A 19,581-nucleotide genomic window follows, 5' to 3' on the forward strand; every position below is an offset into this window, starting at 1 on the left:
CTGGAATGTGGTAGGTCATTAATCTGCTTTGCAAATGTCAGAACTTTAGGATCCCAGTACTTCTTGTTCTCAAGATCCACAACCAGAAATCACAAGTACAGAACCTCCAGGTCTGTCTCTTCCTGCTGGAACAAGACACATCAGAGGGGGTGGTTCAGGAGAGGGATCAAACTCAGAAAGAGCCATTAGAGTAAACTCATGCCAAGCAATTGGTCACTCAGCTATGCAATGAGTCAGCCCCCACTGCTGCATGTCCTTGGCTACAGACTTCTGGAACAGCAGCTCTTCTGAAGGCTAGTTGTGACACCCAAAGTGACAAGAGCAGGCCCATCTTCAGCCACCTCATCCAGGTAACTACTCTTTGATTTCTCTCTCCTTAGTCTAAGTCAGTGGTGGGGTCTCTTCAGCTTTCCTCTCTGTCAGTGCATTTCCCTCTTTTCCCTCTAATACCCTCCTTTTGTTTCCTCTGCATATTAAAGTGGAGAAAATGTCATGCTTATTTACGATTCTCCTTCATTTCTCTATATGCCTCGCTACAATTTTGAAAGCAGACAGAATGGATAGAATAGGGCGTGAGCAAGTTAAGGAAATGGACTGGGAAGGTATCTTCTCCCTGGGCCTAAATATTTCACTCACAGCAAAGAAAAGTTGGGCTAAACAAATTATCAATTTAATATGTTTAAACTCTGCTTATATTAATACCAGTTGATTCTTTCAATATCCTATGAAGTTCATACTTTCTGAGGCCTACAATTCTCAGAGACGTTAAACCAAGAATCTGAACTCCCATCTAACTCCAAATTCTGTGATTTCTAGCATCTCACTCAATTCAAGGTCATAAGTCACATTTTTTTTTTTCCTGATTCTTCCATCAGGGAAGGTATACACAATTTTTATTAAGCATAACCAACGATTCCATTTTTAACCCATTCTTTATATTTGAGCCCATGTGACTGACCTGGCAAAGAGAAATTTAGCTGGGAAATAAAGGGCTTAAATGTGGGAGAAAGTGGTCCATCCCAGGGAATCACATGTTATAGGGTGATAGGTCCAAGACTGTACAGGACAGCCCTCAGTTTACACCTGTTACCTCAGAATTCTTATGAATTCTTTAAATGTTTGTGTTCACTAATAAGAAGGCAGTAGCTTAGGTAATTAACTGTGAGATAATTAAATAATTGTAGGGTGAACCTATGTATAGGTGATAGAATTTGAGTCAACGCTGATGAATCTTGAGGTTAATTTTTCTCCCAGGCCAGAACTGTGATTGTCAGCTAGGTTTTGGCAGAAAAAAAAAAAAGTCATGTTTTTATGTTTTTCATTTTCCTCTTGAAAGAAAAAGGGGTCTCAGGCCTGAGTTCCTGGAGACCATGTCAATATAAGAACCACCAGGGCAAGTGTACGGGAATGGTATCACCACAGGGTATTGCGTTCTCTCACATTGGAAAAGCTAGCTGTGCAGGAAACTAAAAACAAAGAATCTTGGGCATGTTCACAGGCCTTATCAAAGAAGAGTGCCATATGAGATCAAATGGCTGCCTTTCCCCACAAGATTATATTTTTCCTGATATCCTCTACTTTGACACATATGGTTTCCTCAGGTGAGTAACCTAAGAGGTTTTGGGAGATAAACTCTGATTTTCTTAAAGTTATAGGAAAGAAAACGAGTAATTTTTGACTTTTATGGGAATATTTTGCTGAAATGTAAGCCAGTGTAGTCCAAATTGGGTATAATTAAAATATATATTCTTAAATAGAAAAATCAAACTTGTTTTCTACATGGTGGAGTCACAACTTCGTGTCTATTCTGTCGATCCAAAAGAAATCCTCTAGAGCAGAGAAAATTGTGATTTTTTTATTGTAAGCAATATACACTACAATTGTTATTTTTTCCTAGAAAAAATGATGCATTTTCTTATGGCTTTCAAATATGATAAGTGATATGATAAATATGAAAATGAAAAATAAGCCAATGAAAAATAAAAGCTATTTCTGTGATTGATGTTTGGTTGACATGTGTCTTTAGAGTTCAATAGTAAAAATCATGAATGTATAAAAACAAAACCTATGTTACCTGCTGATTATAGAGGGAATAATGCCTCCCCAAAATGTCCAAGTCCTAATCACTTGAACCTGTGAATATGTTGCCTTGCATGGCACAGGGGACTTTGCAGATGTAATTTAGTTAAGGATCCTAAGATTGAAAACTAATACTGGATTACTCAGGTGGAACAATATAATCACAAGGATTCTTATCAGAGGGAGGCAGGAGGGCCGAAGTCAGAGAAGATGTGACAATGGAAGAAGAAGTTAGAATGGTGCAGTAAAAGGGCCATGGGCCAAGGAACTCAGACAGCCTGTAGAAGCTAGAAAAGGTAAGGAAATTAATTCTTCCCTAGAAACTCCAGGAGGAATGCATCACTGCTGACATCTTGACTTTAGGACTTCTAACCTCCAGAATTGTAAGAGAATAAATTTGTGTTGTTTTAAGTCACTACATTTGTGACAATTCATTACAACAGCAATAAGAAAATAGTACACCTGCAAATCAGTTACAAATTAGTAAAGCAGACAGTACAACCTCATGTTTGCATTTCCAGATCATCCTTAAATACATGATACAAAGTAAATGCTCAATAAATGAATGTTTAAAAATGTAGCTATTATCAATTGATTGCCTGCTGTGTGTAGGTTCTCTGTAATATACTTTATTATTTTAAATATGCCTCAGTTGGATAGAATTGGATTAATCACAATACTTGGTTCAATAAATTCCATTGGGTTCAATCAAAAAGCACCATGAATATATAATTCCTGCAAAACTCTAGACTACCAACAAAAGCTCAAATCCAATAATGTAGTATTCAGTGATCCAATTCTCTTGTCTATCTTCATCCAATAAAAACACACTTCTACATCTTTTTTTAATTTATTTTTTCCCAAAATTCTTACTTCAGTTTCAGTCATTCTAAATCTTATGTCCATTCTTCTCGTGCTCTTATTTTTAATATAGTCTTTTATTTATACACATCATGGAAAATATATTTTTATAATTATTTTAACATTTATGTAACATTTATATAACTTGTCATATACAACTTTTTTTTTTTTTTTTTTTTTTTTGGAGACGGAGTCTCTCTTTCTGTCGCCCAGGCTGGAGTGCAGTGGTGCGATCTCACTGCAAGCTCCGCCTCCTGGGTTCACGCCGTTCTCCTGCCTCAGCCTCCCGTGTAGCTGGGACTACAGGCGCCCGCCACCATGCCCGGCTAATTTTATTGTATTTTTAGTAGAGACGGGGTTTCACCGTGTTAGCCAGGATGGTCTCAATCTCCTGACCTCGTGATCCGCCCACCTCAACCTCCCAAAGTGCTGGAATTACAGGCGTGAGCCACCATGCCCTGCCTATTATTAGGACTTTTTAATTCAATATTACATAAGAGAATCTTTTCATCTTTTGAGATTTGCTTTTTCCTACCTACTGTTTAAATTTATACATATTCATGTGTGCAGTTGTTCATTTAGTTTCATCGATGAATAATATCACACCAATGAATAATATCCCAACGTGCGACTATACCCTAATTTCATTACTCTTCTGTTGATGGACATTTGGTTTACTTACAAATTTATGATGTTAAGGGCAGAGCTGGTAGAAATATTCTTACACATGTTTTTTGATGCACATGAACAAGCGTTTCTCTTAGGTATGTATCTAAGAGTAGAGTTGCTATGCTACAATGTGTGTGAATTTTCTATACCAGAAGATAATGCCAGATGGTTCTCCAAAGTTGCTGCATGAACTAATAACTTTTCATTAGAAAACTAAAATTTAAAAAATATTAGATAATAAAAAATGTTTCAGATGATAGTGCAATATATAAATTGAGATTCTTTTTTTGTTTTCCTTCCAGAAGCCCAGTTGTTTTAGTGTGATTTGTGGAAAGGATGATTCTTTTTCCACTAAATTGTTCTTTCACCTTTGCCAAAAAGCACTTGTCCACAGAAGTGTGTATTTTTGAACTTCTTAGATGCCTATATTTCTGGACTCTATCCTTTTCACTGATCTATTTTTTATCTTTATGCCAATCTGTTATGCAAATGTCAGACCTTTAGGATGCCAATACTTCCTGTTCTCAGGATCCACACCAGAAATCACAAGTACCGAAACTTCAGGTCTGTCTTTAACAAATTAAGTAAGCCATATTTTAAAAGAAAAATATGTTTACACCAAAATGGGAGGAATGGAACTAACCCAACTTATCTTTGAGTCTATTAGCTGAACTATATACTCTTACTCTGAAGACAAAAAAGTCATTTATACATTGAATTCTAATTTGTAGGCTCACATTTTGCAAAAGCATGGAATAAGAATTCTGTAAATGCAAATATAGTTTTGTTCAATATTGTGAAATTTTACTTCATAAACATTCTTCCCATTTGGATTCCCACCAGGAACCTCTTTCTCAACAGCTAATCTGATCGGTGATAAATGGTATTTCCATATAGTTTTAATTAGCATTTTTCTTAGCATGAGTAAGGCTGAATTTCCTTTAGAGATTCAAGGCTCATTTCTGTATCTTTTTGAGTATGTATACTTGTGTAAATTATATTTGCATGTATATTGTCTGTTCTTCAGTTAGGTTTCTTGTTTTATTCTTCCCTCAATTTTAATGAGTTCTTTATATTAAGAACTTTATCAAAAATCTTTTTAGATTGTATATGTTTATTTTTTGCCAGGAAGTTGTTTTAATTTTTAAGTAAAAACATGCATCTGTGTTTTCTGTTATTGTATTTAGATTAATGAATCATTATAATTAAAAAATTATGTCATTTTAATTATTATATAGTTTTATTTTTTATGTTTAGATCCTGATTCATCTGGAATTAATTCTTATGCATGATGTGCAGTATATACATGTAATTTTGTTTCATTTTTACTAGATGAAGACCTTTATTTTTTTTTCTTGTAACTATATCCAGTTACCTTTGTCGTAAAAATATTCTGACCTTTCAGAAGTAGATAAAAGCATTCTATCTTTTTTGTTCTCTGAAAGAGGGTACATGTAATCAGCAAGACCTATTCCTCAAAAGGTTGGTAGTCTTTTCTTTGTGGGAAGATTTCTAAATATCATGCAGAATTTTCCTCTTAACTTTTGAAAATTCTAACTATATTTTAAATATCACTTAACAGTGACAGATAAGTAAGACCAAAATACAATAAGTACTTTCTTATTTCATTTTCCCACGGGCAGCTAGTAACCCTCTATCCCAGGCAACACCAGCAACCCTCATACAAGCACCCCATAAAGTCAGTATCCTGAAAGCCAGCGAACTCCCTCAGTTTTCTTATCATCCCTGTGTCCACTTTAATTCGGCATCTTGGTAGGAACTGGCCTGATACATTACTTACTATATCATATTTATTTTCTAAATTTTAAAAATGCATGTAATTAACCCAATTGCAGTGAAGAGGAAGCTAAAGCCAACAAAAGTGAAAATAAATAAATAAAATTATTTGTAAATTATATATACAACCTCAAACAGTTTTTACTCTTTCCTTACTGACACAGCAAATTTATAAATAAAATCAAGACTGTGAAAAAGAAAGAATAAATGGATAAAGTAATTTTAAAAGGAATGTTACTGCAAATTCTATTGTTATTAAAATTATTTTGTATACATTTTTGTAAATGAGAAATTACGTTATTCAGTCAGTGACTTCAATAGGTGATATGATATCCCATGGAGAACTATTTCCTTTAACTTACTGTGTTTGTTCTTTATTTGCAGCAATTTTCAAAAAACACGACTTCACTAAATGGCCTAAGGTAAGTTTAAAATTCACAGTTCTAGATCGTAATTCTAGTCTAATCACGCTCTTGACATGAGATCTAAAACTTCATGGAAAGTCAGGCATAGTGGCTCATGCCTGTAATTCCAGAACTTAGGGAGGCTGAGGCGGGAGGATCACTTGAGCCCAGGAGATCAAGGTCAGCCAGAGCAACATAGCAAGATCTTGAGTCTAAAAAAATACAAAAATTAGCCAGGTGTGGTGGGGCAAGCCTATAGCCAGCTACATGGGAGGTTGAGTTGGGAGGGTCACTTGAGGCCAGGAGTTGGAAACTGCAGTAAGCCATAATGGCACCACTGCACTCCAGCCTGGGCAACAGAGTGAAACCCTGTCTATAAATAAATAAATAAATCTTCATGGAGGTAAAGCAGAATGGAAGCATTCTATGTGACCTTGCACATAGACCTCTCCAGAATTAGATTGTCTCCATGTAGCACAAGCTTTACTATGTGGTACATATACACCATGGAATATTATGCAGCCATGAAAAAGAATGAGTTCATGTCCTTTGCAGAGACATGTATGGAGCTGGAAACCATCATTCTCAGCAAATTAACACAGGAACAGAAAACCAAACACCACGTATTCCCACTCATAAGTGGGAGTTGAATAATGAGAACACATGAACACAGGGAGGTGTATATGTGCCATATTTACTAAAATATAATATTTTAGTAAAATAAATATCTTTATAGTCAAATAAAATATTGAGTAAATATATCTCTGAGCATTAAGTAAAATAATACCTTCCATGTGTTCAAACTCACAAAGCTAAACAGTGGTAAATACAGGGTTTATTCTCAGTTTTAATAAGTTTTGGGATACATGTGCAGAACATACAGGTTTGCTACCTAGGTATACATGTGCAGTGTTGGTTTGCCGCACCCATCAACCCATCATCTACATTAGGTATTTCTCTTAATGCTATTCCTCCCCTTGTCCCCATTCCCACAACAGGCCCCAGTGTGTAATGTTCCCCTCCCTGTGTTCATGTGTTCTCGTTATTCAACTCCTACTTATGAGTGAGAATATGTAGTGCTTGGTTTTCTGTTCCTGTGTTAATTTGCTGAGAATGATGGTTTCCAGCTCCACACATGTCCCTGCAAAGGACATGAACTCATTCTTTTTCATGGCTGCATAGTATTCCATGGTGTATATGTGCCACATTTTCTTTATCCAGTCTATCATTGATGGGCATTTGAGTTGGTTCCAAGTCTCTGCTATTGTGAATAGTGCTACAATAAACATATGTGTGCATGTGTTTTTATAGTAGAATGATTTATAATCCTTTGGGTATATACCCAGTAAAGAGATTGCTATGTCAAATAGTATTACTAGTTCTAGATCCTTGAGGATTTGCCACATTGTCCTCCACAATGGTTGAACTAATTTACACTCCCACCAACAGTGTAAAAGCATTCCTATTTCTCCACATCCTCTCCAGCATCTGTTGTTTCCTGACACTTTTTCTTTTTCTTTTTCTTTTTTTTTTTTTTTTTGACAGAGTCTCACTCTGTCACCCAGGCTGAAGAGCAGTGGCGCATTCTCGGCTTACTGCAAGCACCACCTCCCAGGTTCACACCATTCTCCTGCCTCAGCCTCCCGAGTAGCTGGGACTACAGGCACCCGCCACCATGCTCAGCTAATTTTTTTTGTATTTTTTAGTAGAGATGGGGTTTCACCATGTTAGCCAGGATTATCTCTATCTCCTGACCTGTTAATCCGCCCATCTCGGCCTCCCAAAGTGCTGGGATTACAGGCGTGAGCCACCGCACCCGGCCTGTTTCCTGACTTTTTAATGATTGCCATTCTAACTGGTGTGAGATGGTATCTCCTTGTGGTTTTGATTTGCATTTCTCTGATGACCAGTGATGGTGAGTTTTTTTTCATATGTTTGTTGGCACATAAATGTCTTCTTTTGAAAAATGTCTTCTTTTGAAAAATGTCTGTTCATATCCTTTGCCTACTTTTTGATGAGGTTGTTTTTCACTTGTAAATTTGTTTAAGTTCCTTGTAGATTCTGGATATTAACCCTTTGTCAGATGGATAGATTGCAAAAATTCTCTCCCATTCTGTAGGTTGCCTGTTCACTCTGATGATAGTTTATTTTGCTGTGCAGAAGCTCTTTAGTTTAATTAGATCCCATTTGTCAATTTTGGCTTCTGTTCTCAATTGCTTTTGGTGTTTTTTAGTCATGAAGTATTTGCCCATGCCTGTGTCCTGAATGGTATTGCCTAGGTTTTCTTCTAGGGAATTTATGGTTTTAGGTCTTGCATTTAAATCGTTAATCCATCTTGAGTTAATTTTTGTTTGAAGTGTAAGGAAGGGATCCAGTTTCAGTTTTTGGCATATGGTTAGACAGTTTTCCCAACACCATTTATTAAATAGGGAATCCTTTCCCCATTGCTTGTTTTTGTCAAATTTGTCAAAGATCAGATGGTTGTGGATGTGTGATGTTATTTCTGAGACCTCTGTTCTGTTCCATTGGTCTATATAGCTGTTTTGGTTACTGTTGCCTTATAGTATAGTTTGAAGTCAGGTAGTATGATGCCTCTAGCTTTGTTCTTTTTGCTTAAAATTGTCTTGGCTATATGGGCTCTTTTTTGGTTCCTTATGAAATTTAAAGTATTTTTTTTCTAATTATGTGAAGAAAGTCTATGGTAGCTTGATGGGAATAGCATTGAATCTATAAATTACTTTGGGCAGTATTGCCATTTTCACAATATTGATTCTTCCTATCCATGAGCATAGGATGTTTTTCCATTTGTTTGTATTCTCTCTTACTTCCTTGAGCAGTGGTTTGTAGTTCTCCTTGAAGCGGTCCTTCACATCCCTTGTAAGTTGTATTCCTAGGTATTTTATTCTCTTTGTAGCAATTGTGAATGGGAGTTCACTCATGATTTGGCACTCTGTTTGTCTATTATCGGTGTATAGGAATGCTTATGATTTTTGCACATTGATTTTGTATCCTGAGACTTTGCTGAAGTTGCTTATCAACCTAAGGAATTTTTGGGCTGAGGTGATGTAATTTTCTAAATGTATGATCATATCATCTGCAAGCAGAGATAATTTGACTTCCTCTCTTCCTATTTGAATACCCTTTATTTCTTTCTCTTGCCTTAATGCCCTGGTCAGAACTTCTAATACTATGTTGAATAGGAGTGGTGAAAGAGGACATCCTTGCCTTGTGCTGGTTTTCAAAGGGAATGCTTCCAGCTTTTGCCCATTTAGTATGATATTGGCAATGGGTTTTTCATAAATAGTTCTTATTATTTTGAGATACATTCAATCAATACCTAGTTTATTGAGTGTTTTTAGCATGAAGGGGTTTTGAATTTTATTGAAGGTCTTTTCTGCCCCTATTGAGATAATCATGTGGTTTTTGTCATTGGTTTTGTTTATGTGATGGATTGTGTTTATTGATTTGCATATGTTAAACGAACCTTGCATCGCAAGGATGAAGCCAACTTGATCATGGTGGGTAAGCTTTTTGATGGGCTGCTGGATTCGGTTTGCCAGTATTTTATTGAGGATTTTCATATCCATGTTCATCAGGGATCTTGGCATGAAATTTTCTTTTCTTCTTGTGTCTCTGCCAGGTTTTGGTATCAGGATGATGCTGACTCATAAAATGAGTTAGGGAGGAGTCCCTCTTTTTCTATTGTTTGGAACAGTTTCAGAAGGAATGGTATCAGCTCCTCTTTGTACCTCTGGTAGAATTCAGCTGTGAATCCATCTGGTTCTGGGCTTTTTTTGGTTGGTAGGCTATTAATTACTGCCTCTATTTCAGGACTTGTTATTGGTCTATTTAGGGATTCGACTTCTTCCTGGTTTAGTCTTGGGAGGATGTATGTATCCAGGAATTTATCCATTTCTTCTAGATTTTCTACTTTATTTGCATAGAGGTGTTTATAGTATTCTCTGATTGTAGTTTGTATTTCTGTGGGATTGGTGGTGATATCCCTTTATCATTTTTTATTGTGTCTATTTCATTCTTCTCTCTTTTCTTCTTTGTCTGGCTAGCAGGCTGTTTTCAAAAAACCAGCTCCTAGATTCATTGATTTTTTGAAGGGGTTTTTGAGTCTCTATCACCTTCAGTTCTGCTCTGATCTTAGTTATTTCTTGTCTTCTGCTAGCTTTTGAATTTGTCTGTTCTTGCTTCTCTAGTTCTTATAATTGTGATGTTAAGGTGTCAATTTTAGATCTTTCCCACTTTCTCCTGTGGGCATTTATTGCTATAAATTTCCCTGTAAACACTGCTTTAGCTGTATCCCATAGATTCTGTTACGTTGTGTCTTTGTTCTCATCAGTTTCAAAGAATATCTTCATTTTTACCTTAATTTTGTTATTGACCCAGTAGCCATTCAGGAGCAGGTTGTTCTGTTTCCGTGTAGTTGTGCAGTTTTGAGTGAGTTTCTTAATCCTGAGTTATAATTTGATTGCACTGTGGTCTGAGAGGCTGTTTGTTATGATTTCCCTTCTTTTGCATTTGCTGAGGAGTGTTTTACTTCCAATAATGTGTTCAATTTTAGAATACGTGTGATATGGTGCTGAGAAGAATATATATTTTGTTGATTTGGGGTGGAAAGTTCTGTAGATGTCTATTAGGTCCACTTGGTCCAGAACTGAGTTCAGGTCCTGAATATCCTTGTTAATTTTCTGTATCATCAATCTATCTGCCATTGGGGTGTTAAAGTCTCCCACTATTATTGTGTGGGAGTGTAAGTCCCCTTGCAGGTCTCTAAGAACTTGCTTTATGAATCTGGGTGCTCCTATATTGGGTGCATATATATTTAGGATAGTTAGCTCTTCTTGTTGCATTGATCCCTTTACCATTATGTAATGGCCTTCTTTGTCTCTTTTTGTGTTTGTTGGTTTAAAGTCTGTTTTATCAGAGACTAGAATTGCAACCCTTACTTTTTTTTTGCTTTCCATTTGCTTGGTAAATCTTCCGCCATCCCTTTATTTTGAGTCTATGTGTGTCTTTGCACATGAGATGGGTCTCCTGGATACAGCACACTGATGGGTCTTGACTCTTTATCCAATTTGCCAGTCTGTGTCTTTTAATTGGGGCATTTCGCCCATTTACATTTAAGGTTAATATTGTTATATGTAAATCTGATCCTGTCATTATTATGCTAACTAGTTATTTTGCCCATTAGTTGATGCAGTTTCTTCATAGTGTTGACAGTCTTTACATTTTGGTATGTTTTTGCAGTGGCTAATACCAGTTTTTCCTTCCCATGTTTAGTGCTTCCCTCAGGAGCTCTTGTAAGGCAGGCCTGGTGGTGACAAAATCCCTAGTATTTGCTTGTCTGTGAAGGATTTTATTTCTCCTTCCCTTATGAAGCTTAGTTTGGCTGGATATGAAATTCTGGGTTGAAAGTTCTTTTCTTTAAGAATGTTGAACATTGACTCCCACTCTCTTCTGGCTTGTAGAGTTTCTGCAGAGAGATTCACTGTTAGTTTGATGGGCTTCTTTTTGTGGGTAATCCGACCTTTCTCTCTGGCTGCCCTTAACATTTTTTCCTTCATTTCAACCTTGGTGAATCTGAAAATTATGTCTCTTGGGGTTGCTCTTCTTCAGGAGTATCTTTGTGGTGTTCTCCGTTTATCCCAAATTTGAATGTTGGTCTGTCTTGCTAGGTTGGGGAAGTTCTCCTGGATATTATCCTGAAGTGTGTTTTCCAACTTGGTTCCATTCTCCCCATCACTTTCAGGTATACCAGTCAAACGTAGGTTTGGTCTTTTCACATAGTCCCATATTTCTTGAAGGCTTTGTTAATTCCTTTTCATCATTTTTTCTCTAATCTTGTCTTCATACTTTCTTTCATTAAGTTGATCTTCAATTTCTGATATCCTTTTGTTTGCTAATTGATTTGGCTATTGATACTTATGTATGCTTCATGAAGTTCTCATGCTGTGTTTTTCATCTTCATCAGGTCATTTATGTTCTTCTCTAAACTGGTTATGCTAGTTAGCAGTTCCTGTAACCTTTTATCAAGGTTCTTAGCTTTCTTGCATTGGGTTAGAACACACTCCTTTGACTCACAGGAGTTTGCTATTACCCACCTTCTGAAGCCTACTTCTGTCAATTTGTCAAACTCATTTTCCATCCAGTTTTGTTTCCTTGCTGCCAAGGAGTTGTGATCCTTTGGAGGGGAAGAGGCCTTCTGAGTTTTGAAATTTTAAGCCTTTTTGGGCTGATTTTTCCTCATCTTCATGGATTTATCTACCTTTGGTCTTTGATGTTGGAGACCTTCAGATCGAGTTTTTGCATGGTCATCCTTTTGTTTGATGTTGATACTATTGCTTTCCATTTGTTAGTTTGCCTTCTAACAGTCAGGCCCCTCTTCTGCAGGTCTGCTGGAGTTTGCTGGAGGTCCACTCCAGCCCCTGTTTGTCTGCTTATCACCAGTAGAGGCTGCAGAACAGTAAAGATTGCTGCCTGCTCCTTCCTCCAGAAACTTTGTCCCAGAGTGGCACCCGCCAGATGCCAGCCAGAACTCTCTTCTTGGAGGTGTCTGTAGACCCCTGCTGGGAGGTGTCTCCCCATCAGGAGGCACGGGGGTCAGGGACTCACTTGAGGAGGCAGTCTATCCCTTAGCTGAGCTCAAGCACTGTGCTGGGAGATTCACTGCTCTTTCTAGAGCCAGCAAGCAGGAACCTTTAAGTCTGCTGAAGATGCACCCACAGCAGCCCCTTCCCCCAGGGGCTCTGTTCTAGGGAGATGGGGGTTTTATCTATAAGCCCCTGACTGGGGCTGCTGCCTTTTTGTTAGTGATGCCCTGCCCAGGGAGGAGAAATCTAGAGAGGCCATCTGGCTACAGCAGCTTTGCTGAGCTGCAGTGGGCTCCACCCAGTCTGAACTTCCCAGCGGCTTTGTTTACATTGTGAGGGGAAAACCGCCTACTCAAGCCTCAGTAATAGCGGACGCCCCTCCCCCCACCAAGCTTGAGTGTCCCAGGTAAACTTCAGACTGCTGTGCTGTCACCGACAATTTCAAGCTGGTGGATCTTAGCTTGCTGGGGTCTGTGGGGATGGGACCTGCTGAGCAAGACCACTCGGCTCCCTGACTTCAGCCCCCTTTCCACAGGAGTGAACAGTTCTGTCTCGCTGGCGTTCCAGGCACCTCTGGGGTTGAAAAAACTCCTGCAGTTAGCTCAGTGTCTGCCCAAACAGACACCCAGTTTTGTGCTTGAAACCCAGGGCCCTGGTGCGGTAGGCACCCAAGGGAATCTCCTGGTCTGCAGGTTGCGAAGACTGTGGGAAAAGCATAGTATCTGGGCTGGATAGCACTGTCCTTCACAGCACAGTCTCTCATGGCTTCCCTTGGCTAGGGGAGGGAGTTCCCTGACCCCTTGCACCTCCCAGGTGAGGTGACGCCCCACTCTGCTTCTGTTCACCCTCTGTGGGCTGTACCCACTATCTAACCAGTCCCAGTGAGATGCGTCAGGTACCTCAGTTGGAAATGCAGAAATCACCCACCTCTGCATTGGTCTCATTGGGAGCTGCAGACCAGAGCTGTTCCTATTCAGCCATCTTGCCTGAGAGTTTTAATAAGTTTTAACACAAAATCCTTATTCTGACCAATGACACTTGAGGGCTGTCCTCTAGAAGTTAACAAACACATACGTATCTCCACTCATAAACTTCCTACTGGAACTGAAACATGAAGGCTAAGTGAAAACTTTGCATTCAAGGTTAAACAGGAATATTAAAATGGTTATGACTTGAAGAGATGATAAGATGGGTGGAGACACTACAATCAGAAAAAGAAACTGGCCTGACAGAAGACCACAGCACAGGGAATCCTTGATAAGATTAATTGACTGTTATGATTTAATATTATTTTTAAGTTGGGCAGAAGTGACAGGAAGAAATAGATGGAAGAGAATCTATTATTTGTTATTTTATGGTATCATGTACTTGCAGCCCCCATGTAAAATGTATCAGCCACCGGAACCATTTTACGATGTAGACTGCCCTGATGTAATAGCACCTGTTTGTGCCTCAAATGGCCGCACTTTCCAGAATGAGTGTTACTTTTGTGTGGAGCAGTGGTAAGTACAGAATAAACTGCCATTACTTTTTGCCTCTACTTCTTCACGGAAATTTCAAAGAAACTTAGTCAAGGAATTGGGTTTTACTGATGCATACTTTTTCTAAAAAAAAATAGCCTGTATTATTTACAAAAACTGGGGACAGACTACAGACAGAGTGAAGAAAGAAAGTCTCCTAGAATTTAGTTAATATTCAAAGTTGAATCATTTAAAAAAGAAAAAAGGCTTACATAATGTTTTGGGAGAACTGTACAGAGATTATATTTGTGAGTAATCTATAGATTATATTCAAGGAATGAATGGAAATCTAGTTATTTTTTTTAAAACTCAACTTTTTTTATACGTCACATTGACAAACCTATGAATAGCACCTATCAGTGTTTGGTAGCTATTAAGAGGCATAGAAAAAGATGCAGATGCAGATGCAGCTATAGACACAGACAAAGGTATAAACATAGATGCAGGTATAGATACACACACAAGTAGCAAAGGGGTTTTGTGTTCTCACATGTATAAAAATTGACGGTCAACTTTTCATATTGTTTTTGCCTTTCAAATAAATTCAGTAGGAAATTTAGACTAAAGAATCAATAATATTCCTTATAATATATATTTAGCTCCATTCAAAATTGTTTTCACAAATTAGTCCTGCATCTTGTCAGTTAACTTCTTCATGACCTGTGAGATGTTCTCTGTTGGGGATCCCCAAGACTATCTTCAGGTTTGAGGATTCAGGAGGACTCATAAAACTCAGAAGAGCTGTTATATTCATGGTAACTGTTTATTACAATGAAAGGATACAAACTAAAATCAGCAAAGACCAAAGATGCATGAGGTGGAGTCCCCGAGAGAGCAGGCACAAGTTTCCAGCTGTCTTCTCCCAGTGGACTCACAGAAGTGATACCTAATTCTCCCTGCTACCATGACAACACACATGAAGCATTGCTGCTACCATGACAACACACATGAAGCATTGCTTACCAGGGAAGCTCACCCAAGATGTGGTGTTCAGACTGTTTAATGGGGGTTAGTCAAGTAGGCACAGAACACCTACATGGCTGATCTTAAATACTTAATCTCCAGCTCCTGCCCAGCCAGAGATCAAATTGGCATAGACTGGTTCAGGACCCTAGGTAAACAACAACAGGTGTTCATTATAAATTTCATGGCAAGCATAAACTCTTTGGCAGACCCAGGTCCTAGATATACACACATACCCTATTGCACAGAATATTCCAAGGGCTTGTAGGTTATCTGCCAGGAGCTGGTTTGAGCATGCCAAGCCTGCTGAGCCAACTCTTCTGCACAGCTTTCTTTGAAAATAATCCTCATGAGCTTCTAGTATCATGTTGCCCTTCCATGAGGATTATTCCATTTCAGAGGATAATTGAAATGTCCTTTAACGAAAAAGAATGTAAATGTATAAATGTAAGTTAACCAGGTCTCTACTAATGGCGCTACTGTTCTCATTCAAAGATGAGCTAGAATTCAGGAGTGTTACCAGACTATATAGAATAATTAAGTTACATTATCCTTCCTTCCTAATGTGGTTACTGTTGGTTTCTTAGGAATGAGATAGTCAGAAAAGAGACTTGGAAATGTCTTTGTAGCTCTTCCATGTAATATTTCTGTAATACTCTGTGGTGTTTGTACACACACTACTAAAAAGAGCAGTGTAAGAGGGTCTCCCTCATAATGCCCTGGCCTTTGGAAAATCACATAGAATGAGGCAGACACGCAGTGTGGGCCTTGATCTGCTGGACTATTACTTCACAACTTCCCACAAAGATCATTCTGAGATTCCTTTCAGGCTCACCTAGGAAATGTGAGGAGGCCATAACCTCACAGAGCAGTGTTAGCAGCTCAAATATCAGGCCTCAGATATCTTTGGCAAAAACGGGGAAGAGGTTAAAGAAACAATCCCTTCTTTCCTTCCTTCCTCTCTCCCTTCCTTTCCTTCCTCTCTTCCTTCCTGTCTTCCTTCATCAATTCCTTCCCTCCTTCCTTCCTTCCTTTCTTCCTTTCCTTCCTGCCTTCCTTGCTTCCTTCTTTCCTCCCTCCCTCCCTCCCTTTCCTTCCTTCCTTCCTTCCTTCCTTCCTTCCTTCCTTCCTTCCTTCCTTCCTTCCTTCCTTCCTCCCTCCCTCCCTCCCTTTCCTTTCAGTTAACTTAAAGGTTATCTGAAACCTTCCTGCCTTCCCTTGCTTCCTTCTTTCCTCCCTCCCTTTCCTTCCCTCCTTCCTTCCTTCTTTCCTTCCTTCCTTCCTCCCTCCCTCCCTCCATCTGTTTCCTTTCTCCCTCCCTCCCTCCATCCATTTCCTTTCTCCCTCCCTCCCTCCTTCCCTTCCCCTTCCTTCCTTCCTTCCTTCCTTCCTTCCTTCCTTCCTTCCTTCCTTCCTTCCTTCCTTCCATTTTTCCTTCCTACTTTCTTCCATCCTTCCTTGGGCTTCTAAGTCATCCTCCAGAAGTTGGTAATAATTCCTGGTGTAGTAATTCCTTCCTTCCTTCCTTCCTTCCTTCCTTCCTTCCTTCCTCCCTCCCTCCCTCTCTCTCTCCCTCTTTCCTTCTTTCCTTCCTATCTACCTTGTAACTCTGAGAGATGTACTGTGACCACTCTAGTTTTTATTTCTCAGTCTAAGAATAAATGAAGAGCTCTGGTGGTTAAAATAGTTAAAAACTGTTCAGTAACATTGTAGCCAATATGAGCACAGTTCATATCAAACATATCTTATTCTGGAACACAGAAAATTAATTCCAATGGCAGGAATGGTGCAGTGACATGCATATTTGCTTAATTCTCCATATGACCTGAATGTGTAAACTTAATTTCCATGCCATTTCTATATCTTGGGGCAAGAAGAATAGTCCTAATGCTCTTTTGAGTGATGGGAGGAGAAGGGTAATTCCTTGGTCTCTGCTCTTGGCAGTGTTTTGAGGAAAAGGCCCTGGCAAATTGGACTCACTGCTCTCAGAGAGATCTGCCACTTGTAAACAATGTAAAATCTTTGAAAAATAATGATGAATCCAAGACTTGGCCAGAATTTATAAAGTCATATTCACTATCCTTAATGAATCCCTCAAGCCTACTCAGTCTAGCACTCTGGTAATATATGCTAAGAAAAGAGAACATTACATGAAACAGTCCATACTCTTCAAAAGCTTGTGGTCTTATTTGGCAAAAAGAACATATGCATACAAAGTTGATGAGAATAGAAAGCAACCTTGGTTTTGTTGGAAAAAATGATGTTTTAATAAGTTTTGAAATCATTGATAGAATTTACCCACAAATACAGATTTCAAACTTGCTTAGTGATACTAAGCAAGGATTTATCAGGCAATAAATAAGCCTCAACTGCCTCATAGTAGCTCCCTGTTCAAATGGAGATCACATGTTCCAAACAACCATAGTTCTTCCTCTCTCTTTTGTAATGGAAGTGGTTCACATCACTTATTTATATTACCCACTAGGCTCCAAGCATTTATGTTTGCCATTCTTGAACCAAATGAGTGCATTAGATATATATCAAAGGTGAGCCTGATTATAGGGGTTGGTGTGGGAAGTCTCTTGAAGAACGAGAGGGCTAAAGGAGTTTTAAAGAAATGGAACACAAAAAAGAAAAAGGATTGTTCAATCTACACAGTGCCAACTGTTTGGGAAAACACTTGGAATCAAGAAAGTGTGCAGTGTCTTTAGAGATGTAATACAAATATGATGCTGAAAGAAATATTATGTATTTAGAGAATGGTAATATGTAAAGATGGAAAATAAGAGGTTAGTCTTCTGTGAAACATAAATGCCCAAGGAAGGGGAATAGACTACAATCAATAGACAGTGTGAAAACAGTGAAAAATTTGAGCACAGAGCAAACTGTGTGAATTATGCATAGCATTATTGCTGTGGTTATCTTTTACCTCTTGGTAAAAAAAAAAAAAAAAAAAAAAGAAAATCTGGTATTTCTATGTTGAACTGAAAGGTATTGAGATGGGAATGGGTTAGGGGATGAAAAACTCTACATAAAAAATGTCATAGGACACCTTTTGAATAATCAAGACATGGAGAAAGAATGTACAAACTATAGTGGTAACCAAGAAAAATGAAGAATGTAAAGGGAATTTAAAAGCAGCTCCCTTCTCAGGACCTCTTTTAGAAGATAAGGAAAAGTACATTCAATACCAATGTTCACTTTCCTTATGATACTAATCTGCTTTTTTTTTTCTCTTCTCTTTAGGGAATTTGGTTTTCATATAGAATTTGAAAAATATGGAAAATGTGATTAATGGATAACAGAGGACCTACACTTGCTTATTCTTTTTTTCTACTTAATTCAGAAAAGTATTTCTTTTGGAGTGTGAGGATGTAAATTAAATAACATCCCTATGCTGTACTTAAATGTCGAACAAAATGGGAGACAAAAATAAAGGAATCAAACTAACAAGAACCAAATATCACATTTATTACAAATAAACAACAAAAGAGCTGATATTCATTTCTATGTATTGATTGTTTTAAGTCATCTTCCTCCCATTTTGGGTAGTTTAAATTATCTTCACCAGTTGGGCTTGTTAACCCAACTGTTATATCTTGTTGTATCTTGTTATATCTTGTTACCCAAAATTATACTTACCACCAATTGCAGGCCTATCTGCAGAATTAAACCCTACCCCATTAATATAATTAAAAGACATGGAGCAAAAGAGAAAATATCCTTCCTACAAAAGACAAAGTCCAAAGGAAGGAATCACTGAGTTACCCAGGCCTACTGCTGTTTTTTACCATTTGCAAATGGATGTTATACTTTCTATGGTTGGAGAAGTAAAAGACCATGGAGAGAGGAGGAGTATTAGGCTACTGGATGATTCCTACTCAAAGAAAGAAAGGACGCTGGTATGGAAATAAGGAGACATGAATTTTGCCCTCAATTTTGCCACTGATTAACTATAATTTTGGGTCACATTCACTATCAGTGTCTCTGGCCATAGTGGCTTTAAATTTTTCTTGATTCCACTTACTGTTTTGTTTATGCAAAAGAGTAAGTCATCCACTTTACTGGTATCTAGCCTTATATATATATTGAAGATCCTGATGAAATACACTATGGCTCCTTCATTTGTTAGCAAGATTGGGATTTGAAAATCCACTATAGGTTTACATCAGAAAGGAGAAATATTGTAGCAACAATGAGTGTTGTTAGTAGCTAGTATGGGAACTAAGGAGTGAAAAAATCAAATAGAGTAGACATCTTTTGCTGATGTTTCTATAACCAGCCATCCATATTCTAGAAACTAACATTCAATTATCTTTTTGTGATTAACCTTACCCTCAAGGTTGTGTCTTCATTTGTGTTAACTTCATCATGATCTGGGGTGGAACACATAATCTGGGCCTATGCACATCTACAGATGGAAGTCCCTTGGTCACAGACACTAGTGCAGGAATCAGCACATGACCTAAAACAGATCCATTGATATTCTGCTCCTTACCTAGAAATCCTAAGAGAAAGATTGTCACTCTTTTTTCCTGGGATGTGTTTTCTCAGAGCCACAGGCAGCAATCTTGTAAGAACAAATGGGAGCCCCTTTAAGAATGAAGTTAAAGAGCAGAGGAAACAGAAACAAGAGATACAGGGAAAATATATTCTGATGGCACTGATTTTCTGTCTCCAGCCATG

General features: G+C 38.1%; 1 protein-coding gene across 1 annotated transcript; it reads left to right on the top strand.

Moving 5' to 3' along the window:
* Positions 1-273: 273 nt before the first annotated feature.
* Positions 274-18,351, top strand: SPINK13 (serine peptidase inhibitor Kazal type 13). The gene is given in 5 exon segments (NM_001171844.1): positions 274-350; positions 1,499-1,601; positions 5,791-5,828; positions 13,787-13,914; positions 18,142-18,351. Coding segments are annotated over 4 exon segments (285 nt in total). The 5' UTR covers positions 274-350; positions 1,499-1,531; the 3' UTR covers positions 18,191-18,351.
* The last annotated feature ends 1,230 nt before the right edge of the window (positions 18,352-19,581 follow it).

Source organism: Macaca mulatta, chromosome 6 (assembly GCF_049350105.2).
Source record: "Macaca mulatta isolate MMU2019108-1 chromosome 6, T2T-MMU8v2.0, whole genome shotgun sequence".
NCBI lineage: Eukaryota > Metazoa > Chordata > Mammalia > Primates > Cercopithecidae > Macaca > Macaca mulatta.